This window comes from Rhinoraja longicauda, chromosome 43 (genome assembly GCF_053455715.1).
Source record: "Rhinoraja longicauda isolate Sanriku21f chromosome 43, sRhiLon1.1, whole genome shotgun sequence".
NCBI lineage: Eukaryota > Metazoa > Chordata > Chondrichthyes > Rajiformes > Arhynchobatidae > Rhinoraja > Rhinoraja longicauda.
Window position 1 is genome coordinate 7,743,383 of NC_135995.1, and position 26,320 is coordinate 7,769,702.

General features: G+C 45.2%; 1 protein-coding gene across 1 annotated transcript; it reads right to left on the bottom strand.

The window, feature by feature from the left end:
- Window positions 1-17,107: 17,107 nt before the first annotated feature.
- Window positions 17,108-25,180, bottom strand: LOC144612216 (putative G-protein coupled receptor 139). The gene is made up of 2 exons (XM_078431776.1): window positions 25,111-25,180; window positions 17,108-18,012 (listed from the first exon to the last, which is right to left on the bottom strand). Exons 1-2 carry the CDS (start codon window positions 25,178-25,180, stop codon window positions 17,108-17,110), a joined length of 975 nt encoding a protein of 324 aa, XP_078287902.1.
- Window positions 25,181-26,320: the final 1,140 nt, after the last annotated feature.

The following is a 26,320-nucleotide window of genomic DNA, read 5'->3' on the forward strand; positions in this document are numbered from 1 at the left end:
TCCTAAACTCTCACATTCATGTACCTGTCCGCGTTTCTTTTGAACGCTACGAAAACCTCTGCCTCAACTACATCCTCCTGCAGCTCGTTTCATCCACCCACCTGCGTGGAAAAGTTACCCCTCGGATTCCGATTAAATTGTTCCCATCTTAGCATCAACCTATGTCCTCTGGTTCTTGATTCTCCTATTTTGCGTAAAATACTCTAGGCATCCCCCCTATCTAATCCCCTCGTGGCCCCTTGTTCTGGAATCCCCCAACATTGGGAACATGTTTCCTGCCTCTAACGTGTCCAACCCCTTAATAATCTTATACGTTTCGATAAGATCTCCTCTCATCCCTCTAAATTCCAGTGTATACAAGCCTAGTCGCTCCAGTCTTTCAACATATGACAGTCCCGCCATTCCGGGAATTAACCTAGTGAACCTACGCTGCACGCCCTCTATAGCAAGAATATCCTTCCTCAAATTTGGAGACCTAAACTGCACACAGTACTCCAGGTGAGGTCTCACTAGGGCCCTGTACAACTGCAGAAGAACCTCTTTGACAATAGACAATAGACAATAGGTGCAGGAGTAGGCCATTCAGCCCTTCGAGCCAGCACCGCCATTCAATGCGATCATGGCTGATCACTCTCAATCAGTACCCCGTTCCTGCCTTCTCCCCATACCCCCTCACTCCGCTATCCTTAAGAGCTCTATCCAGCTCTCTCTTGAAAGCATCCAACTAACTGGCCTCTACTGCCTTCTGAGGCAGAGAATTCCACACCTTCACCACTCTCTGACTGAACAATTTCTTCCTCATCTCCGTTCTAAATGGCCTACCCCTTATTCTTAAACTGTGGCCCCTTGTTCTGGACTCCCCCAACTTTGGGAACATGTTTCCTGCCTCTACTGTGTCCAATCCCCCAATTATCTTATATGGTTCAATAAGATCCCCCCTCATCCTTCTAAATTCCAGTCAATATACTCAACTCCTCTTATTATGAAGGCCAACATTCCATTGGCTTTCTTCACTGCCTGCTGCACCTGCATGCTTCCTTTCAGTGACTGATGCACTAGGACACCCAGATCTCGTTGTACGTCCGCTTTTCCTAACTTGACACCATTCAGATAATACTCTGCCTTCCTACTCTTACCACCAAAGTGGATAACCTCACACTTATCCACATTAAACTGCATCTGCCATGCATCCGCCCACTCACACAACCTGTCCAAGTCACCGCGCAACCTCATAGCATCTTCCTCACAGCTCACACTGCCACCCAGCTTTGTATCATCTGCAAATTTACTAATGGTACTTTTAATAGCTTCATCCAAGTCACTGCTGGGAGCAGTGCTGGTTGTGTAGTCTCACAGCCCTGATGGCACTGCCCTGAGCTGGTTCACTTCGTACCTCAAAGATAGGAGTTTCGCCATGCTTCAGCTAGCCTCTCCTGCGGAGTTCCACAAGGCTCCATCCTAGGCCACATTCTCTTCTCTCTATACATGCTCCCCCTTGGCCAAATCATTCAAAGGCACGGCATTTCTTTCCACTGCTATGCAGATGACACTCAGCTTTACCTCCCCCTGAAACCCAACAACCAGTCAAATTTAAACAGCCTCTTACACTGCCTTGAGGACATAAAATGTTGGATGGCACAGAACTTCCTCCAATTAAATGAGAGCAAGTCTGAGGTCATCCTATTCGGCCCCCCGACTCCATGAAATTGATAACAGGCAGTCTTGGAAGCCTATCCTGCCTAGTCAAACCGCATGTCAAAAACCTCGGCATGATATTTGACTCTGCATTAAAATTTGATAGGCAAGTCAACGCTGTGGTAAAAGCCAGCTTCTTCCAACTTCGAACCATAGCTAAAATCAAACCTTTCCTCCAATTCGACGACACAGAAAAAATCATTCACGTTTTCATTTCCTCCCGCCTAGACTACTGCAACTCCCTATACACTGGGATCAGCCAATCTTCCCTGTCCCGCCTGCAACTGGTCCAAAACGCCGCAGCGATACTCCTGACGGGTACCCGTAAAAGGGACCACATCACCCCGATTCTGGCCTCTCTCCACTGGCTCCCTGTACGGTACAGAATCAACTTCAAGCTCCTCCTATTCACGTATAAAGCCCTAAATGGACATTCCCCCCCTACATCAAAAATCTTCTAACCCACCTCTCTAACTCCAGGTCCCTCAGGTCGGCCGACTTGTGGCTACTCACTATCCCGCGGTCTAGGCTTAAGCTCAGGGGTGACCGCGCTTTTGCGGTTGCAGTTCCTAGACTGTGGAACAGCATCCCTCTCCCCATCAGAACTGCCCCCTCCATCGACTCCTTTAAGTCCAGGCTCAAAACCTATTTCTACTCCCTAGCGTTTGAGGCTCATTGAGGAGGCGCTGTGAACTGTTTGCGTGCAACTGTATGTTTCATTTTTTCCCCTTAGTACCTAATCAGATATACAGCACTTTGGTCAACGTGGGTTGTTTTTAAATGTGCTATACACATAAAATTGACTTGACTTGACTTGACTTGACAGCAGCGGGATGCAAGGAAGGACCTCCTATATTTCTCCTTCACGCACTTGGGGTGAAGGAGTCTCGGTCACTGACTGAGCTAGTCAGTGCAGACAGTGTCCTGCATGGGGTGGGAGTCGTTGCCCAGCAGCGATGTTATCTTTGCCATCACTCTCCTCTCTCCCACCACCTGCACTGAGTCGAGGGGGCAACCCAGGACAGAGCTGGCCTTCCTGACCAGCTTGTCGAGTCTCTTCCCTTCTGCTGCTGAGATGCTGCTGCTCCAGCAGACAACTCCATAGAAAATGGCCGATGCAATCACCGTGTTGTAGAAGGTCGTACACTCCAAAGGACCTGAGTCTCCTCAGCAGGTAAAGTCTGGTATAGCTGGGCTATCTGATATAGCTGGACTAGGATAGCTGGGACGTTGCAGTTTTGGTCTCCAAATTTGAGGTAGGATACTCTTGCTATTGAGGGCATGCAGCGTAGTTTCACCAGGTTAATTCGTGGAAAAGCGGGACTGTCATTCGTTTGTTCTATATCTTTGATGGTAAGAATAGGAAGGCAGATTATTATCTGAATGGTGTCATTCTGATAATTATTCTTCTGCAGTTGTACAGGGCCCAAGTGAGACCGCACCTGGAGTACTGTGTGCAGTTTTGGTCTCCAAGTTTGAGGGAGGATATTCTTGCTATTGAGGGCGTGCAGCGTAGGTTCATCAGGTTAATCCCCGGAATGGCGGGACTGTCGTATGTTGAAAGACTGGAGCGACAAGGCTTGTATAGACTGGAATTTAAAAGGATGAGAGCGGATCATATTGAAAGTGTGGGCAAGTTGGGACGAAGGACCTGTTTCCACGCTGTATCACTCAGGGACTCTGGGATATTAACTCCCCCTGCCATTCCCACACTGACCTTTCTGTCCGAAGCCTCCTCCGTCTTCCGAGTGAGGCTCTTCGCAAATTGGAGGAACTGCAGCTCATATTTCGCGTGGGCAGCTTACACCCCAGCGGTATGAACATTGATTTCTCTAACCTCAAATAACCCTTGCATCCCCCACTCTCTCTCTCCGTTTCTCCCCACCCAAATCGTTGTAGTAGCCTCGACGTCCTCCTGTTGAGTCTAATTGTCTGTACCTTTTTTCACCTAGCTCACAGCTATTAATATGTGTTTCCTTTATCCCATCGTTACCTTTCTGGGTACATAGAAACATAGAAACATAGAAAGTAGGTGGAGAAGTAGGCCATTCGGCCCCTAGAAACTGCACCGCCACTCAATATGATCATGGCTGATCATCCAGCTCAGTAACCTGTACCTGCCTTTTCTCCATATCCCCTGATAACTTTAGCCACAAGGGCCACATCTAACTCCCTCTTAAATATAGCCAATGAACCGGCCTCAACTAACTTCTGTGGCAGAGAATTCCACAGACTCACCACTCTCTGTGTGAAGAAATGTTTTCTCATCTCTGTCCTAAAAGACTTCCCCCTAATCCTTAAGCTGTGACTCCTGGTTCTGGACTTCCCCAACATCGGGAACAAACTTCCCGCATCTAGCCTCTCCAACCCCTTAAGAATTTTATATGATTCAATAAGATCCCCCCTCAGCCTTCTAAATTCCAGCGAGCATGAGCCTAGTCTATCCAGTCTTTCCTCATATGAAAGTCCTGCCATCCCAGTGATCAATCTGGTGAACCTTTCATTCGTTTGTTCTATATCTTTGGTGGTAAGAACAGGAAGGCAGATTATTATCTGAATGGTGTCAAGTTAGGAACAGGGGACGTACAACGAGATCTGGGTGTCCTAGTGCATCAGTCACTGAAAGCAAGCATGCAGGTACAGCAGGCAGTGAAGAAAGCCAATGGAATGTTGGCCTTCATAACAAGAGGAGTTGAGTATAGAGCAAAGAGGTCCTTCTGCAATTGTACAGGGTCCAAGTGAGACCGCAACTGGAGTACTGTGTGCAGTTTTGGTCTCCAAATTTGAGGAAGGATATTCTTGCTATTGAGGGCGTGCAGCGTAGGTTTACTAGGTTAATTCCCGGAATGGCGGGACTGTCATATGTTGAAAGACTGGAGCGACTAGGCTTGTTTACACTGGAATTTGGAAGGATGAGAGGGGATCTTATTGAAAGTGTGGGCAAGTTGGGACGAAGGACCTGTTTCCACGCTGTATCACTCTGGGACTCTGGGATATTAACTCCCCCTCCCATTCCCACACTGACCTTTCTGTCCTAAGCCTCCTCCGTCTTCCGAGTGAGGCTCTACGCAAATTGGAGGAAAAGCTCCTCATATTTCGCGTGGGCAGCTTACACCCCAGCGGTATGAACATTAATTTCTCTAACCTCAAGTAACCCTTGCATCCCCCACTCTCTCTCTCCGTCTCTCCCCCACCCAAATCTTTGTAGTAGCCTCGACGTCCTCCTGTTGAGTCTAATTGTCTGTTGTGTTTCCTTTATGCCATCGTTACTTTTTTGGGTATATAGACGCATAGAAACATAGAAAATAGGTGCAGGAGTAGGTCATTCGGCCCCTAGAAACTGCACCACCATTCAATATGATCATGACTAATCATCCAGCTCAGTAACCTGTACCTGCCTTCTCTCCATACCCCCTGATCCCTTTAGCAACAAGGGCCACATCTAACTCCCTCTTAAATATTGCCAATGAACTGGCCACAACTACCTTCTCTGACAGAGAATTCCACAGACTCACCACTCTCTGTGTGAAGAAATGTTTTCTCATCTCGGTCCTAAAAGACTTCCCCCTTATCCTTAAGCTGTGACCTCTGGTTCTGGACTTCCCCAACATCGGGAACAATCTTCCCGCATCTAGCCACTCCAATCCCTTAAGAATTTTATATGTTTCAATAAGATCCCCCCTCAGTCTTGTAAATTCCAGCGAGTATAAGTCGAGTCTATCCAATCTTTCTTCATATGAAAGTCCTGTCATCCAAGGGATCAATCTGTTGAACCTTTCATTCGTTTATTCTATATCTTTGGTGGTATGAATAGGAAGGCAGATTATTATCTGAATGGTGTCAAGTTAGGAAAATGGGACGCACAACGTGATCTTGGTGTCCTAGTGCATCAGTCACTGAAAGGAAGCATGCAGGTACAGCAGGCAGTGAAGAAAGCCAATGGCATGTTGGCCTTCATAACAAGAGGACTTTAGTAGGGGAGCAAAGAGGTCCCTCTGCAATTGTACAGGGCCCAAGTGAGACCGCACTTGGAGTATTGTGTGCAGTATTGGTCCCCTTGTTTGAGTTTAGGTGCAAGGAGGTCCTTCTGCATTTGTACAGGGCCCAAGTGAGAACGCACCTGGAGTACTGTGTGCAGTTTTGGTCCAAATTTGAGGAAGGATATTGTTGCTATTGAAGGCGTGCAGCGTAGGTTCACCAGGTTAATTCCCGGAATTGCGGGACTGTCATATGTTGAAAGACTGGAGCTGCTAGGATTGTATAGACTGGAATTTATAAGGATGAGAGGGGATCTTATTGAAACTTACAAGATTATTATGGGATTGGACACGATAGAGGCAGGAAACATGTTCCCAAATGTTAGGGGAAGTCCAGAACCAGGGGCCACACAATTTAAGAATAAGGGGTAGGCCATTTAGAACGGAGATGAGGATTTTTTTTTCAGTCAGAGAGTAGTAAATCTGTGGAATTCTCTGCTTCAGAAGGCAGTGGAGGCCAATTCTCTGGATGCTTTCAAGAGAGAGCTAGATACAGCTCTTAAGTATAGCTGAGTCAGGGGTTATGGGGAGAAGGCAGGAACGGGGTACTGATTGGGAATGATCAGCCATAATCACATTGAATGGTGGTGCTGGCTCGAAGGGCCGAATGACCTACCCCTGCACCTATTATCTATTGTCTTATCTCTCTATAATCACCGTCTATATCTCTCGTTTCTCTCCCCCCTGACTCTCAGCTGACTAAATGAAGTTCAATAAATTACACACGTCGTCGATAAGGGCCCATTTTGAGTATTGTGTTCAGTTTCAGTCACCCTGTTACGGTAAATAGCGCATGAAAGTTTCTCCAGCATTCTGATTCCTGGATGACCCGCTGAGTTACTCCACCACTTTATGTCACCCATTCCTTCTCTCCAAAGATGCTGCCTGACCCGCTGAGTTACTCCAGAACTTTTTGTCTTACCTGTTATGGTAAATATGTTGTTAAGCTGGAAAGGGCGTAATAGTTTTGGTCTCCTAATTTGAGGAAGGACATCCTTGTAATTGAGGCAGTGCAGCGCAGGTTCACGAGATTGATCCCTGGTGTTGGCGGGACTGTCGTATGAGGATAGATTGGAAAGACTGGGCTTGTATTCACTGGAGTTTAGAAGGATGAGAGGGGGATCTTATAGAAACATATAAAATTATAAAAGGACTGGACGAGTTAGATGCAGAAAAAATGATCCCAATGTTGGGTGAGTCCAGAACCAGGGGTCACACAGTCTCAGAACGAAGGGGATCCCATTTAAAACGGAGGTGAGAAGGAACTTTTTCACCCAGAGAGTTGTGAATGTGTGGGATTCTCTGCCACAGAGGGCAGTGGAGGCCGATTCACTGGATGGATTTAAGAGAGTGTTAGATAGAGCTTTAGGGGCTAGTGGAATCAAGGGACACGAGAAGAAGGCAGGCTCGGGTTAATGATTGTGGACGATCAGCCATGATCACAATGAATGGCGGTGCTGGCTCGAAGGGCCGAATGGCCTCCTCCTTCATCTATTTTCTATGTTTCTATGTTTCTATGTTTCTAGAAGGTTGAGCAGGATGTTGCCAGGACTCGAGGGTCTGGGCTAAAGGGAGAGGTTGGGCAGGCGAAGAATATATTCCTTGGAGCACAGGCGGATGAGGAATAATCCAACAGATGTGTATAAGACCATGAGGTGAATAGATAGGGTGAATGCCTAGTCTTTCCCCAGAGTAGGGGAATCAAGAACCGGAGGACATTAGTTTAAGTTGAGCGGGGTAAGTTTTTTTCTGTAGCTGAGGGGCAACATTTTCACACAGAGGGTGGTCGGTATAAAGGAGCTCCTACAGGAGGTAGTTGAGGCAGGGACAAACCAACATTTAAAAGACATTTGGACAGGTGCATGCATAGGAAATGTTTATAGAGTAAAAGAGTCATTGAGTGATACAGTGTGGAAACAGGCCCTTCGGCCCAACCTGCCCACACCGGCCAATATGCGCCTTCTACACTAGTACCACCTGCCCACACCGGCCAACATGCCCCATCTACACTAGTCCCACCTGCCCACACCAGCCAACATGCCCCATCAATACTAGTCCCACCTGCCCACACCGGACAACATGCCCCATCTACACTAGTCCCACCTGCGCACATCGGCCAACATGCCCCATCTACACTAGTCCCACCATGCCCACACCGGCCAATATGCCCCATCTACACTAGTCCCAACTGCCCACACCGGCCAACATGCCCCATCTACACTAGTCCCACCTGCCCACACCGGCCAACATTCCCCATCTACAGTAGTCCCACCTGCCCGCGTTTGGCCCATATCCCTCCAAACCTGCCCTATCCATGCACCTGTCTAACTGTTTCTTAAACGTAGGGATAGTCCCAGGCTCAACTACCTCCTCTGGGAGCTCGTTCCATACAGCCACCACCCTTTATGTGTAAAAGTTACCCCTCAGTTCCCTATTAAATCTATTCCACTTCACCTTGAACGAATGTCCTCTGGTCCTCGATTCCCCTACTCTGTGCATCTAGGTTTAGAGGGATCTGGGCCAAACGCAGGCAGTGTTGGACGAGTGTAGATGTTGGTTGGCGTGGGTAAGTTGGGCCCCTTTTACATGCTGCGTGACTCTCTGACTTAATTCCGAGTGGCAAAATTGCACAACCTATAGCAGGATTGACAACTGGCAACTACATGCAATTTCCTGTTTTAAAAGGGGAAGCACTATTTGTGGAGCAGAAACACAACATCTTTTTAAATGTAAAATGCGTGAAACATTAATCACAGATTGGCCCAGACTCCTCTGTCGAACTAACAGTTCCGGAAAGTTTTATCGGTATATCCTGTCAACCGAACCACAAACCCGAATGGAGATTTATGAGCGTGGGCAAGAAATGGAAATGTAAGTTTATATCCCTTTGTACAATGTGTGTGGTTTATTGCGCGTTTTTATTTATTGTATGTGAAGTACTTCTGTATTTTGAATTTAGTTTGATTTACATCGATATTTTTCAATGCCATATATTGATATCAGAGATAGGGTAATAGTCATGTCACAAGGCATAGGAGTAGCATGAGGTCATTCGGCCCATCAAGTCTAGGCTAGGCTTGCACACACTGGAATTTAGGAGAAGGAAAAGGGAGAACATGTAGGCCATCCAGCCCTTCGAGCCAGCACCTGCCATTCAATGTGATCATAGCTGATCATCCACAATCAGTAACCCCGTTCCTGCTTTCTCCCCATATCCCTTGATTCCTTTAGCTCTGAGAGCTAAATCTAACTCTCTCTTGAAAACATCCAGTGAATTGAGGGCGTGCAGCGTAGGTTTACTAGGTTAATTCCCGGAATGGCGGGACTGTCGTATGTTGAAAGACTGGAGCGGCTAGGCTTGTATACACTGGAATTTAGAAGGATGAGAGGGGATCTTATCGAAACATATAAGATTATTAAGGGGTTGGACACGTTAGAAGCAGGAAACATTTTCCCAATGTTGGGGGAGTCGAAAACCAGGGGCTACCGTTTAAGAATAAGGGGTAGCCCATTTAGAATGGAGATGAGGAAATACTTTTTCGGTCAGACAGTTGTAAATCTGTGGAATTCTCTGCCTCAGAAGGCAGTGGAGGCCAATTCTCTGAATGAATTCAAGAGACAGCTATATAGGGCTCTTAAGGATAGAGGAGTCAGGGGTATGGGGAGAAGGCAGAAACGGGGTACTGATTGAGAATGATCAGCCATGATCATATTAAATGGTGGAGCTGGCTCGAAGGGCCGACTGGCCTCCTCCTGCACCTATTGTATATTGTCTATTGTCTAAGTCTACTCCGCCATTCAATCACGGCTGATCAATCTCTCCCTCCTAACCCCATTTCCCTGCCTTCTCCCCATAACCTCTGACGCCTGTACTAATCAAGAATCTATCTATCTCTGCATGAACAAAATCCACTACAGCCATCTATGGAAATGAACTCCATAGATTCGCCACCATCTGGCTGAGGGGTGATCTTGTAGATGTGCACTAAGTCACGTGAGGCAAACGTCGGGTAGATGCATAGGGTCTCTTGCCCAGAGTAGGTGAGTCGAAGACCAGAGGACAAAGATTACGGCACCCGGGGGAAAGATTTAATATGAACCTGAGCGGTAATATATAAAAACAAAGGGTGGTGCGAATATGGAACGAGCTGCCAGGGGAGGTAGTTGAGGCTGGTAATATCATAATATTTAAGAGACATTTGGACAGGTACATGGATAGGAAAAGTTGAGAAGAATATGGGGCAAACGCGGGCAGGTGGGACTAGTGTCGATGGGGCATGTTGGTCGGTGTGCGCAGGTGGGACTAGTGTAGATGGGGCATGTTGGTCTGTGTGGGCAGGTGGGACTAGTGTAGATGGGGCATGTTGACCGGTGTGGGCAGGTGGGACTAGTGTAGATGGGGCATGTTGGTCGGTGTGCGCAGGTGGGACTAGTGCAGATGGGGCATGTTGTCCGGTGTGGGCAGGTGGGACTAGTGTAGATGGGGAATGTTGGCCGGTGTGGGCAGGTGGGACAAGTGTAGATGGGGTATGTTGACAGGTGTGGGCGGGTGGGACTAGTGTAGATGGGGCATGTTGTTCGGTGTGGGCAGGTTGGACTAGTGTAGATGGTTCATGCTGGTCGGTGTGGGCAAGTTGGGACTAGTGTAGGTGGGGCATGTTGGCCGGTGTGGGCAAGTTGGGACTAATGCAGATGGGGCATGTTGACCGGTGTGGGCAAGTTGGGACTAGTGTAGATGGGGCATGTTGGCCGGTGTGCGCAGGTGGGACTAGTGTAGTTTGGGCATGTTGGCCGGTGTGGGCCGAAGGGCCTGTTTTCACGCTGTGTGACTCTAAGATTCTTTAAGCGTTGAAAGTTATTGCAATTAACTGGGAACACAATTTGCATGTTTGTCGCCATCATTACAATAAAAACACAGACAATAGACAATAGACAGAAGAGAACAGGTGCAGGAGGAGGCCATTCGGCCCTTCGCGCCAGCACCGCAATTCACAGTAATCAAGGCTGATCATCCATAATCAGTACCCCGTTCCTGCCTTCTCCCCATATCCATTGACTCCGCTATCTTTAAGAGCTCTATCAAACTCTCTCTTGAAAGCATACAGAGAATTGGCCTCCACTGCCCTCCGATGTTGGAATCAGTAACGGGGAACAAACTGCTGGGGGAATTTCGGCGGGGCAGGCCGGATCTGTTGAGCGCATTTCCTTTCAATAATAACGCCAGACACACACGGAGTTCCTTGGTCAGATTAGTTTTGATTAAAACAGAAGCAGCTTGCTCAGGTGGTTTTTAATATTAGCAATTCTGTTACATAATGCCTCGCCGCAGGTTTCGGGAGAGTATTTTTTTTAGAGATACAGCGTGGAAACAGGCCCTTCGGCCCACCGGTGCATCGATCACTGAAAGGAAGCATGCAGGTACAGCAGGCGATGAAGAAAGCCAATGAAATGTTGGCCTTCATATCAAGAGGATTTGAGTATAGGAGCAAAGAGGTCCTTCTGCAGTTGAACAGGGCCCTAGTGAGACCGCACCTGGAGTACTGTGTGCAGTTTTGGTCTCCAAATTTGAGGAAGGACATTCTTGCTATTGAGGGAGTGCAACGTAGGTTTACTAGTAGCGGGACTGTCGTATGTTGAAAGACTGGAGCGACTAGGCTTGTATATGCTGGAATTTAGAAGGATGAGGGGGGATCTTATTGAAACGTATGAGGTCATTAACCTACAAACCTGTACGTCTTTGGAGTGTGGGAGGAAACCGAAGATCTCGGAGAAAACCCATGCAGGTCACGGGGAGAACGTACAAACTCCGTACAGACGGAGCCCGTAGTCAGGATCGAACCCGAGACTCCGGCGCTGCGTTCGCTGTAAGGCAGCAACTCTACCGCTGCGCCACCGTGCAGTCGGCAATGGGCAAACTTCGTCGCCTGTCCCGCTGAGTTGCTTCAACATTTTATGTCTGTCTTCGATTTAAACCAGCAGCTGCAGTTCGATAGACAATAGACAATAGGTGCAGGAGGAGGCAATTGGGCCAATAGACAATAGACAATAGACAATAGGTGCAGGAGTAGGCCATTCAGCCCTTCGAGCCAGCACCGCCATTCAATGCGATCATGGCTGATCACTATCAATCAGTACCCCGTTCCTGCCTTCTCCCCATACCCCCTCACTCCGCTATCCTTAAGAGCTCTATCCAGCTCTCTCTTGAAAGCATCCAACGAACTGGCCTCCACTGCCTTCTGAGGCAGAGAATTCCACACCTTCACCACCCTCTGACTGAAAAAGTTCTTCCTCATCTCCGTTCTAAATGGCCTACCCCTTATTCTCAAACTGTGGCCCCTTGTTCTGGACTCCCCCAACATTGGGAACATGTTATCTGCCTCTAATGTGTCCAATCCCCTAATTATCTTATATGTTTCAATAAGATCCCCCCTCATCCTTCTAAATTCCAGTGTATACAAGCCCAATCGCTCCAGCCTTTCAACATACGACAGTCCCGCCATTCCGGGAATTAATCTAGTGAACCTACGCTGCACGCCCTCCATAGCAAGAATATCCTTCCTCAAATTTGGAGACCAAAACTGCACACAGTACTCCAGGTGCGGTCTCACCAGGGCCCGGTACAACTGTAGAAGGACCTCTTTGCTCCTATACTCAACTCCTCTTGTTACGAAGGCCAACATTCCATTGGCTTTCTTCACTGCCTGCTGAACCTGCATGCTTCCTTTCATTGACTGATGCACTAGGACACCCAGATCTCGTTGAACTCCCCCTCCTCCTAACTTGACACCATTCAGATAATAATCTGCCTTTCTATTCTTACTTCCAAAGTGAATAACCTCACACTTATCTACATTAAACTGCATCTGCCATGTATCCGCCCACTCACACAACCTGTCCAGGTCACCCTGCAGCCTTATTGCATCTTCCTCACAATTCACACTACCCCCCAACTTAGTATCATCTGCAAATTTGCTAATGGTACTTTTAATCCCTTCGTCTAAGTCATTAATGTATATCGTAAATAGCTGGGGTCCCAGCACCGAACCTTGCGGTACCCCACTGGTCACTGCCTGCCATTCCGAAAGGGACCCATTTATCCCCACTCTTTGCTTTCTGTCTGTTAACCAATTTTCTATCCATGTCAGTACCCTACCCCCAATACCATGTGCCCTAATTTTGCCCACTAATCTCCTATGTGGGACCTTGTCGAAGGCTTTCTGAAAGTCGAGGTACACCACATCCACTGACTCTCCCTTGTCAATTTTCCTAGTTACATCCTCAAAAAATTCCAGTAGATTTGTCAAGCATGATTTCCCCTTCGTAAATCCATGCTGACTCGGAACGATCCCGTTACTGCTATCCAAATGCTCAGCAATTTCGTCTTTTATAATTGACTCCAGCATTTTCCCCACCACTGATGTCAGACTAACTGGTCTATAATTACCCGTTTTCTCTCTCCCTCCTTTCTTAAAAAGTGGGATAACATTTGCTATTCTCCAATCCACAGGAACTGATCCTGAATCTATAGAACATTGAAAAATGATCTCCAATGCTTCCACTATTTCTAGAGCCACCTCCTTAAGTACTCTGGGATGCAGACCATCAGGCCCTGGGGATTTATCAGCCTTCAGTCCCATCAGTCTACCCAAAACCATTTCCTGCCTAATGTGGATTTCCTTCAGTTCCTCCATCACCCTAGGTTCTCCAGCCCCTAGAACATTTGGGAGATTGTGTGTATCTTCCTCAGTGAAGACAGATCCAAAGTAACGGTTTAACTCGTCTGCCATTTCTTTGTTCCCCATAATAAATTCCCCTGCTTCTGTCTTCAAGGGACCCACATTTGCCTTGACTATTTTTTTCCTCTTCACGTACCTAAAAAAACTTTTGCTATCCTCCTTTATATTATTGGCTAGTTTACCCTCGTACCTCATCTTTTCTCCTCGTATTGCCTTTTTAGTTAACTTTTGTTGCTCTTTAAAAGAGTCCCAATCCTCTGTCTTCCCACTCTTCTTTGCTATGTTATACTTCCTCTCCTTAATTTTTATGCTGTCCCTGACTTCCCTTGTCAGCCACAGGTGTCTCTTACTCCCCTTAGAGTCTTTCCACCTCTTTGGAATAAATTGATCCTGCAACCTCTGCATTATTCCCAGGAATACCTGCCATTGCTGTTCTACCGTCTTCCCTGCTAGGGCCTCCTTCCAATCAATTTTGGCCAGCTCCCGCCTCATGCCTCTGTAATCCCCTTTGCTATACTGCAATACCGACACTTCCGATTTTCCCTTCTGCCTTTCCATTTGCAGAGTAAAACTTATCATGTTGTGATCACTGCCTCCTAATGGCTCTTTTACCTCTAGTCCCCTTACCAGATCAGGATCATTACACAACACTAAATCCAGAATTGCCTTCTCCCTGGTAGGCTCCAGTACAAGCTGTTCTAAGAATCCATCTCGAAGGCACTCTACAAACTCTCTTTCCTGGGGTCCATTTCCAACCTGATTTTCCCAGTCTACCTGCATGTTGAAATCTCCCATAACCACCGTAGCATTACATTTTTGACACGCCAATTTTATCTCCTGATTTAACTTGCACCCTAAGTCGAGGCTACTGTTTGGGGGCCTATAGATAACTCCCATTAGGGTCTTTTTACCCTTACAATTTCTCATTTCTATCCATACTGATTCAACATCTCCTGATTCTATGTCACCCCTTGCAAGGGAATGAATATCATTCCTTACCATCAGAGCAACCCCACCCCCTCTGCCCACCTGTCTGTCTTTTCTATACGTTGTGTACCCCTGAATATTCAGTTCCCAGCCCTGGTCCTCTTGTAGCCATGTCTCAGTGATCCCTACAACATCATACTTGCCCATGACTAACTGAGCCTCAAGCTCATCCACTTTATTTTTTATACTACGCGCATTTAAGTACAACACTTTAACTTCTGTATTTACCTCCCCTCTCACATCGTTCACAATTGGCCCTGCCCTTAATTTCTTTTCCGCTCTGGAACTTCTGTTCCCATTCTTCCTAGAGTCTTTTGCAATATCTCCTGTATTCCCTTTTACCTCATCTTCATATTCACAATTTGTTAACCCCTCCCCCCCACTACTTAGTTTAAAGCCACAGGTGTCACACTAGCAAACCTGCCTGCCAGAATGTTTGTCCCCCTGCTGTTAAGATGCAACCCGTCCCTTTTGTACAAGTCACCCCTAGCCCAGAAGAGATCCCAGTGGTCCAGAAATCTAAATCCCTGCTCTCTGCACCAGTCCCTCAGCCATAAATTCATACCCTCTATCTCTCTGTTCCTGGCCTCACCAGCACGAGGTACCGGTAGCAGTCCAGAGATAACCACCTTCGACGTCCTACTTCTCAGCGTTTTTCCCAACTCTCTAAACTCCCGCTGTAGCACCTCCTTCCTCTTCCGCCCGACGTCATTCGTGCCCACGTGCACAACGACTTCAGGTTGATCGCCTTCCCTCGCTAGGATTTTCTGAAGCCGGTCTGTGATGTGTTGAACCCTGGCACCAGGGAGGCAACAGACCATCCTCAAGTCCCTCCTGCTGCCACAGAATCTTCTATCCGTCCCTCGGACTATGGAGTCACCGACCACTACGGCTCTTCCAGACTTCGGTCTCCCCTGTCGTGTATCCTTGCCAACAGGTCCGCCACTCGGACTGGAAACGTCTTCTGCCCCGACAGTTCCCAAGAGGGTATACCTATTTGCAATAGGCACAGCCACCGGGGTCTCCTGTAGTCCACGTCCACTCCCCCCGGAAACAGTCTCCCACCTTCGCTCGACCTGGACCCTTGGCGTGACAGCCTCACAATAGGTCCTGTCGAGGAAACTCTCGCATTCCCGGATGGCCCTGAGGTCATCCAACTGCCTCTCCAACTCCACCACACGTCCCTTCAGGAGCTGCACCTGGACACAGTTCTTGCAGGTGTAGCTCCCAGAAGCTCCCGCGACGTCCCTGTCTTCCCACATCCTGCAGGAAACACACCGCACCAACTTTTCCGCCATCACCTTGTGCCTATAACCAGCTCTGGCTTAAAACAATGGTATCCTCCTCACCTCAGCCTCCTTGCCGAAGACTCGCAGCCAAAGACTCGCACTTTTCTCACTGGGCACTTCCCTCACTGGGCTGCACCTGAACAGGGCTGCACCCTTTTGTGAGCCTTGCTTATATCACCAATTTAAATTGCCTGATTGTCCAATTTACCTGACTTCTCACTTAAACTGCCTGTTGAACTGTGATTAGCACTTACTTTACTGCTCAGCCAACGGGCGTCCTTGCTCTGCTCCCGGACTTTTCAAACTGACTACTACTTCCTTTTGGCGCTCTTTTTAAACTGCCTGTTGAACTGTGATTAGCACTTACTTTACTGCTCAGCCAACGGGCGTCCTTGCTCTGCTCCCGGACTTTTCAAACTGACTACTACTTCCTTTTGGCGCTCTTTTTAAACTGCCTGTTGAACTGTGATTAGCACTTACTTTACTGCTCAGCCAACGGGCGTCCTTGCTCTGCTCCCGGACTTTTCAAACTGACTACTACTTCCTTTTGGCGCTCTTTTTAAACTGCCTGTTGAACTGTGATTAGCACTTACTTTACTGCTCAGCCAACGGGCGTCCTTGCTCTGCTCCCGGACTCCTTCGAGACAGCACCGCCATTCAATGTGATCATGGTTGAACATTCTCAATCAGTCCCCCGTTCCTGCCTTCTCCACATACCCCCGGACTACGCTATCTGTACGAGCTCTATCTAGCTCTTTCTTAAAAGCATTCAGAGAATTGGCCTCCACCGCCTTCTGAGGCAGAGAATTCCACAGATTCACATCTCTCTGACTGAAAAAGTTTTTCCTCATCTCCGTTCTAAATGGCCGACCCCTTATTCTTAAACTGTGGCCCCTGGTTCTGGACTCCCCCAAAATTGGGAACATGTTTCCCGCCTCTAACGTGTCCAACCCCCTAATAAACTTATATCTTTCGATAAGATCTCCTCTCATCCTTCTAAAGGTTCTCTACCACAGAAGGTAGTTGAGGCCAGTTCATTGGCTATATTTAAGAGGGAGTTAGATGTGGCCCTTGTGGCTAAAGGGATCAGGGGGTATGGAGAGAAGGCAGGTACAGGATACTGAGTTGGATGATCAGCCATGATCATATTGAATGGCGGTGCAGGCTCGAAGGGCCGAATGGCCTACTCCTGCACCTGTTTTCTATGTTTTCTATGTTTCTAAATTCCATGTATACAAGCCTAGTCGCTCCATTCTTTCAACATACGACAGTCCCGCCATCCCGGGAACAGTTCCTTCCCACGGACCCGTTTCCGTGTTGTATCCTTCAACTAAACTAAACCAAACTAAAACTACATTAAACCTCAACTTAATTTAAAGGTGTTGGCGAGGTACTGGAATGGGTATAAGACCAGGTATCTCATCTCCTCTCTGAATTTGTTCTGTATCACGGCGTAAATGCAAGTGTTGGTGGAACAGCTGAGGAGGAGTAGCATGTACCCGGCTTCCTGGAACGCGAACATGGGACTGGAAGAGCTGTAAAAAAAATTGCCGGTGATCCGAACGGTGGCGTAGTGAGCCACGAACGTCAACCACAGAACGATGAAGTTGGCGGAGATGGCGAGGAGCAGAACGATGGACTGCTTTCGGTTCTCCATCTCCACGTCCCGATCCTGCTCGGCTCCTTTTTTACCCCGCAGAGCTCTCCTAGCGCGACTGGACAGCAGGATGTGCCGAATAGTCAGCGCGTTGAACAGCAGGATGAGGAACAACGGGACGAATGGAGCCCCAACCAGGTTAATGAGGGCGAACGCGATCCACGCGTTCGATGAAAAGAAATCCGATTTGAAGGTGCAATACCATGGCACGTCGTTGACAAAGTACAGCGGTTTAATCGAAAAGTACCAGGGCATGTTCCTTAAACCGCTGACCACACACACCAGAACAATCACCACCCGCGCCGTTCTGCCGGTGCAGTATTTGTTCCTTAGGTTCTGCGAGCAGATCGCCACACACCGGTCACAAGTGAAGGCCACCGTCAACCAGACCGAGCTGTCTTTGCCGGCGTTCAGGAGGACGGTTTTAATGCTGCACGCCGGGGTGATGGACAGGAAGCTGCTGGGATAGTAGACGCTGAATATCCGGTTCACGATCACGTTGGTGAAAACGACGAATAGATCGGTCGCTGCCATGGCAACCAGGTAACGTGTGATACACTTGGAGAGTCCGCATTTGCCCCGGGCGAAGATCACAATTGCGATCAAATTGGCTGCACAAAAAAAAAAAAAAAATAGAAAGCCAAATATTTACATAGCTTTTACTTTGCGAGGTCACTAGTTACCCATTTCAAGTATGCACGCGTTCGTCGTCGGTTCCTCATTCGTGTTTAATAATCAGCGTCGCCAAGGGCCAGTCCCACCCCCCCGTCACTCCCTCATCACCCCCCCTCCGCCTATTTGGGACAAGAGGTACACGGTGGCGCAGCGGTAGAGTTGCTGCCTTACAGCCAATGCAGCGCCGCAGACTCAGGTTCGATCCTGACTACGGGCGCCGTCCGTATGGAGTTTGTACGTTCTCCCCGTGACCTGCGTGGGTTTTCTCCGATATCTTCGGTTTCCTCCTACACTCCAAAGACGTAGAGGTATGTAGGTTATTTGACTGGGTAAATGTAAAAATTGTCCCTAGTGTGTGAAGGATAGTGTTAATGTGCGGGGATCGCTGGGCGGCGCGGAGTCGGTGGGCCGCAGGGCCTGTTTCTGCGCTGTATCTCTAAATCGAAATCGAAATCGAAAATACACCTCCAGATTCAGGTAGCGTATACCTTGAGGAGGTATTCCTTCTCTCCTGAGATGCTGCCTGACCTGCTGAGTTACTCCAGCATTTTTTGAATAAATACCTCCAGATTCAGGGACAGTTTCTTCCCAGCTGTTATCTGTTAATTGTGAAACTTCCTCTCACCGACGAGACAGCTGTCCTAGCCTCCCATCGACCTCATTTGTAGACTCTCGACCTATTGTTGATCGGACTTTACTGGACTTTATCTTGTATTAAACGTTGTGTAGGAAAATAACTGCAGATGCTGGTACAAATCGAAGGTATCACAAAATGCTGGAGTAACTCAGCGGGCCAGGCAGCATCTCATGAGACAGGGAATGGGTAACGTTTCGGGTCGAGACCCTTTTTCAGACGTTAATGTATTAAACGTTATTCACTTGACCGTGTATCTGTTCACTGTGGACGGCTCGGTTGTAATAATCTATAGTCTTGGGGGGGGGGGGGGGGGGCGTGTCCAATGCTTGGCTGAGTAGACATAACCTTTCAGCACTCCCGAAAACAAAGCCCTAAACTGCTAAAAAAAGACGAACTAAAGGAAATCGTACTTTAAATCAAATCAGAAAGTATACAGAACGCACGGATGCCTTCCAAGAAAGAAAAAAGAGGACTACAACGGCCACGGAAGCAAGGAAATCCAACAAAGGAATCAAGAAAAAAATCGAAGGAAGGCCCACAGCTCTGATGGAGCAGGGGTCTGGATTTGGTGACCCCTCGGCAGGCGGTGAGACTGGGGAGGGCTCCGGTACGAAGCTGGAGTCGGCTACTCCCAGCAAGCGCTCTTTGCCTCGGGGCAAAATACGAGGGGGTCACCGTGAGTTTCCAAAAAGGCCCACTGTTTGCCGAGAGGCTGCTGAAGTCGAGTCTGGACTTTCGGACACGAGTAATGATGAGGTAACGGGAGACCCCACTAGCAGTTGAAGTGGAAATGAGGAAGAAGAAAATCAAGAAGATACAGAGACTAATATGAAAACGATGTTTCAAGAAATTATTAACAAGCTTAAGAAAATTGAAGGAGATAACAAATTAATGAGGAGAGATAACAAGAAAATGCATAAGACTTTGAAAAAAATTGAGGAGAATTTTCAAACAGTGACAAATAAAGTGGATAATATACAAATGAAAAATGAAATGTTAAAATCTAGAGTGGAAAAAAATGAAGACAGTATTACTGCTGCAGCAATTGAAAGCAAAAAGACGGCGGAGAAGTTGGATGTCTTGGAAAACTATAGCAGGAGAAATAATGTTAAAATTGTTGGTTTGCCAGAGGGAGTGGAGGGGGAAGACCCAATTAACTTTTTTCAAGTTTGGATAGTGACTACTCTGGGAATAGACAAACAAGGTCGAATGGAAATAGAAAGAGCACATAGGGTTCTAAGAACGAAACCCTCGGCTAATCAAAAGCCAAGATCTGTGTTGATTAAATTTTTAAGATACCAAGATCGAGAATTGGTTTTCAAAACAGTCGGGAATAATATAAGAGAGGGAAAACCAATAGAATATGAAGGTACTAAAATAATCTTTTACCCAGACATCAGTAATGTCTTGTTGAGCAGAAAAAAAGAATTTAATAAGGCAAAAAATATTTTATGGAAGAGGAGCTATAGGTTTATTTTACTGCATCCGGCTACTTTGAAGATTATGATCAACACTGGAGAAAATATTTTTTTTTAAGATTTTGTCAAAGCAGAAGAATATGCGAAAGAATTGCCATCGAGAAATGCTTAAGAAGACTCATGAATGAATGATTATTAATAAGATCTGTATACTATAGAGGGGATTAATTGTATTAAGGATTGTTAATTTTTAGAAGTACTTGATATATCGGGGGGGTTGGAGAATGTGGATGCTCCACCATAATCATGGGCACAAGTGTGGTGCGGACCACACCTCGTATAATAGAGGGGGTAATGTTACTAATCTATTTATTAGCAACATTAGAGGGAGGGTTTATTTCTTTATCTCTCTTTTTCCTTTTCTGTTTTTATACCTGGACTATGGAGGGGAGCACACTGAAATACGGCACAATGTAAATGCCGGAAGAGGTATCAAGGTAAGGAAAAAGGAAAAAAAAGGAATGAATGGATAACAAATTAATTTTTTAAGCTATAATGTGAATGGGTTAAATGGACCGCTGAAAGGAAGAGAATTTTAACACAGATGAAAAAATTGGAAGTAGATATAGCTTTCTTGCAAGAAACACATCTAACGGAAAAAGAACATCAAAAGTTAAAGAGAGATTGGGTAGGAAGTATGGTCGCATCTTCTTTTAACTCAAAAGCAAGAGGGGTTGTTATCCTATTTAAGAAAACGCTACCAATTAAGATACAAAATGTTGTAAGTGACCCAGTAGGTAGACTTGTAATGGTACATTGTCAAATTTTCTCAGAATTGTGGACCTTAATGAATATATATGCACCAAATATAGATGATGAGAAGTTTGTGCAGGGCACATTTTTAAATCTGGCGGAAGCACATGAAAATATATTGATAGGGGGAGATTTCAATTTTTGTTTAGATCAAGTAATGGATAGATCAACAAGGACAACGACAAGGACAAGAGCAGTGAAGACAACCTTGAATTTAATGGGAAATTTAAATTTAATAGATGTTTGGAGGAAAAGCCATCCCAGGGAAAGAGACTGCTCCTTTTATTCCAATAGACATGATACATATTCTAGAATAGATCTTTTTTTCATTTCAGCTCAATTAAGGGGTAGAATAATACAAATAGATTACAAGGCTAGATTGCTATCGGATCACTCACCATTACTAATGAAAATTACGATGCCAAATAAAGAACAGTCAGTGTATAGATGGAAACTCAACTCTTTACTATTGAAAAGGCAAGACTTTTGTGATTTTATTCGAGGACAAATTGGATTATTTTTGGAAACAAATTTAAATTCAGTTGATGATAAATTTATTGTATGGGATGCAATGAAGGCTTATTTGAGAGGCCAAATTATAAGCTACTCATCTAAGATAAAGAAAGATTATAGGAAGGAATCTGAAAGATTAGAAAAAGAAATCACCGTATTAGAAAAAGACTGGCAGAACGCTTCTTCAGATACGAAAAAAAAAAAACTTGCAAATAAAAAATTTCAATACTATACTTTACATACTTACAGAACAGAAAAACGAATATTACGAACTAACCAAAGATATTATGAATTAGGAGAAAGAGCGCACAAGGTATTGGCATGGCAAGTGAAAGAAGAACAAATATTAAGAACAATAAATTCAATTAGAACAGATCAAAACATTATTACTTATAAACCTAGAGAAATCAATGATGTATTTAAGCAATTCTACACTAATCTGTACCATTCTGAATCTGAAAAGGATGAAATTAAGATAAATAATTTTTTATCCAAGATACAATTACCAACAATCTCTAATGAGAAGCAGATGGGACTAAATGCCTCCTTTACTTTGAGAGAAGTGGAGGAAGTATTATATTCTTTACCAAGTAATAAATCTCCAGGGGAAGATGGTTTCCCGCCTGAGTTCTATAAAAATTTTAAAGATTTGTTGTTACCAGTATTTATGGAAGTGATACATCAAGCGGAAAAAACTTCTACATTACCAGAATCCTTCTCAATGGCAATTATAACCGTAATTCAAAAAAAAGGGAAAGACCCTTTAAATGCATCTTCTTATAGACCAATATCATTGTTGAATGCAGATTATAAAATAGTTGCTAAGCTTTTGGCAAGGAGATTGGCAGAATATTTACCGAAGCTGGTTAAAGAGGACCAAACTGGATTTGTCAAAAAAAGGAAAATATCTGATAATGTAGCAAGATTTATAAGTATTTTACAGGTAATTATGATCAATGTAAAAGAGAAAGTCAGTTTAAATGGCAAAAAGAAGGCATGAAGTACCTAGGGGTTAAAGTAGATAATAAGTTAAATAATCTGTATAAACTAAATCATAAACCACTAATTTAAAAAATAGATGAGGACTTGAAGAAATGGATGAATCTTCCAATTACATTGCTAGGGAGAGTGAACTGTATTAAGATGAATATTTTCCCGAGGATACAATATTTATTCCAAACACTGCCTATACCTTTACCAAATAATATTTTTCAAGAATTGAATAAAATTGTGAGAAATTTTCTTTGGAAAGGTAAAATGCCAAGAGTGTCTATGGAAAATCAACATGGAAATTTGAATTAGGTGGACTGCAGTTACCAAATTTTAAAATTACTATCTGGAAGCACAAATGAGTTTTATTTCATCCTTTTATCAAGAGGGTGGAAAAACAGCATGGGTTAAAATTGAAAAGGATAAAATAAAAAAACGATGCCCAGAAGAATTTATCTATAAATGGGAAGCGAAGCTATTAGTTAAGGATCAAGAGTCACCTTTGCTAAAACATTTAATTAATATATTGTTGAAAACAGTTAAAGCTAATGAAAAACGATTCTTTCTAACAGCTAAAACTCCATTAGTAAAAAATAGATTACTGCCGTTTGCTTGGAATAATCAAATATTACAAGTCTGGGAACAGAAGGGTATTAAACATATAGGAGATTGCTATGAAGGAAATAATTTTTTGACATTTTCTCAATTGAGAAACAAATATCAAATTCCAGGGAACAGTATTTTTTTCTATTATCAACTACAATCTTTTTAAAGGGAAAAGTTAGGTAATTCAATGTTTTTATTTCAAATTAGAGGAATTGAATCCCTGATTCAGGACAAGGGAACTAAAAAATGTATATCTTCAATGTATAAATTATTACAAAAATCTAGTCCAAAGACAGGAATTCAAAAATCAAGACAAAGATGGGAAATAGATCTGAATATTAGCATTGATGAACCAAGTTGGGAAAGATTGTGTTTAGAAAGTATGAAATATACTATTAATGTGAGATATAGTTTAGTACAATATCATTTTTTACATCAATTATATTTAACTCCGAAAAAATTAAACAATTTATATCCAAATTTACCTGACATTTGTTTTAGATGCAACCAGGATGTGGGTACTTTTTTACACTCCACATGGGCATGTCCGAAGGTAACTCCTTTTTGGAAAGACCTAAAAAACTTTTTGGAACAATTGATGAATAAAACCATACCATTGAATTCAAGGTTGCTTTTATTGGGAGATACTAAAGGAATATTACCAAGATTACTTTAAAATAAATATCAGGAAAGATTTCTCAAAATAGCAATAGCAATAGCAAAAAAAATATGTAGCGGTCACCTGGAAAGATCATAAGGAAATAAGAATTGAAAGATGGTATGCAGAAATGCGTAGTTGTATCCCATTAGAAAAAGCTACTTATAATCTGAGAAATAGATATGATTTATTTTTGAAACTTTGGAACCCATTCACTTTAAAACTAGGATTAAGAATTAGAAATATTTAATTTCAGGATTGTTTTGCTACCCTTAAAAAGAATTTAATAAGAAATTAGCCGGAAGTGTTTCCTTCTTGTCTCCAGGTTTCCTTCTTTCTTTCTTTCTTTCTTTCTTTCTTTCTTTCTTTCTTTCTTTCTTTCTTTTTTTTTCTTTCTTTCTTCTCATTTTGCTTCTTTTTTCTAACTGGGGGGTGGGAGGGAGGGGGGTTGTGGGGGGGGAGGGGGGTTGTGGGTGGGGAGATAATACAGAACAATACATGTATAATCGAATTTATAATGTATAATCGAATTTATAATGTAGGTATCATTGGGTACGATGAGCTGTAACATGTATGTGTTTTGTTAAAATTTAAATAAAATTAAAGAAATTTAAAAAAAAATAAAAAAAATCTTTAGTCTTTCCGCTGATCGGATAGCAATAGACAATAGACAACAGGTGCAGGGGAGGCAATTCGGCCCTTCGAGCCAGCACCGCCATTCAATGTGATCATGGCTGATCATTATCAATCAGTAGCCCGTTCCTGCCTTATCCCCATACCCCCTGACTCCGCTATCTTTAAGAGCTCTATCAAACTCTCGCTTGAATGCATTCAGAGGATTGGCCCCCACAGCCTTCTGAGGCAGAGAATTTCACAGATTTACAACTCTCTGACTGAAAAGGTTTTTCCTCATCTCCGTTCTAAATGGCCTACCCCTTATTCTTAAACCGTGGCCCCTGGTTCTGGACTCCCCCAACATTGGGAACATGTGTCCTGCCTCTAACGTGTCCAACCCCTTAATAATCTTATACGTTTCGATAAGATCTCCTCTCATCCTTCTAAATTCCAGTGCATACAAGCCTAGTCGGTCCACTCTTTCAACATATGGCAGGCCCGCCATTCCGGGAATTAACCTGGTAAACCTACGCTGCACGCCCTCAATAGCAAGAATATCCTTCCTCTAATTTGGAGATCAAAACTGCACACATTACTCCAGGTGCGGTCTCACTCGGGCCCTGTTCAACTGCAGAAGGACCTCTATGCTCCTGTACTCAACTCCTCTTGTTATACTCAACTCCTCTGCCTAGCCAATGGTCCATCCAAAATTCGCGCAAACAAAATTAACGTACGATTTATATAATTACGTGGAAGAACTGGAAGAGATCAACGACGCACTTACCAGGCACACCAAAGATTCCAAGCACCAGGTAACAGACGATGTAGACTTGTCCAACAACTGGGTCGTGCATCGTCGCCCCAAGCGGAACTTCTGAACGCCAAATATCCGAGATGAAGTTAAGCGGCGTTTAAATGAACGTCGCGATTTCCCAATGGGAACACCGTTTACCTTAATTACTGGATAGCTAGAAATCACCTGACAACACCTTCGGTGGCAGGTGTTGTCGTTCTAATTTTACATTAAACGGTAAACAATTGGGGTGCTAGAGACAACGGCACGGAAACAGGCCCTTTGTCCCAACTTGCCCACACCGGCCACCATGCCCCATCTACAGGAGTCCCACCTGCCCACACCGGCCAATATGCCCCATCTACTATAGTCCCACCTGCCCACACCGGCTAACATGCCCCATCTACACTAATCCCACCTGCCCACACCGGCCAACATGCCCCATCTACACTAGTCCCACCTGCCCACAGCGAACAACATGCCCCATCTACACTAGTCCCACCTGCCCACACCGACCAACATGCCCCATCTACTCTAGTCCCACCTGCCCACACCGGCCAACATGCCCCATCTACTCTAGTCCCACCTGCGCACATCGGCCAATATTCCCCATCTACACTAGTTCCACCTGCCCACACCGGCCAACATGCCCCATCTATACTAGTCCCACCTGCCCACACCTGCCAACATGCCCCATCTACACTAGTCCCACCTGCCAACACCGGCCAACATGCCCCCTCTACAGTAGTCCCACCTGCCCACACCGACCAACATGCCCTATCTACACTGGTCCCACCTGCCCACACCGGCCAATATGCCCCATCTACACTAGTTCCACCTGCCCACACCGGCCAACATGCCCCAATCTACAGTAGTCCCACCTGCCCACACCGACCAACATGCCCCATCTACACTAGTCCCGCCTGCCCGCGTTTGGCCCATATCCCTCCAAACCCGTCCTATGCATGTACCTGTCTAACTTTTTCTTAAATGTTGTGATAATCCCAGCCTCAACTACCTCCTCTGGCAGCTCGTTCCATACATCCACCACCCTTTGTGTGAAACAGTTACCCCTCAGATCCCCATTAAATCTTTTCCATCTGGACATCGATTCCCCTACTCTGGGCAAGAGATTCTGTGCATCTAGGTTTAGAGGGATATGGGCCAAACGCAGGCAGTGCTGGACGAGTGTAGATGTTGG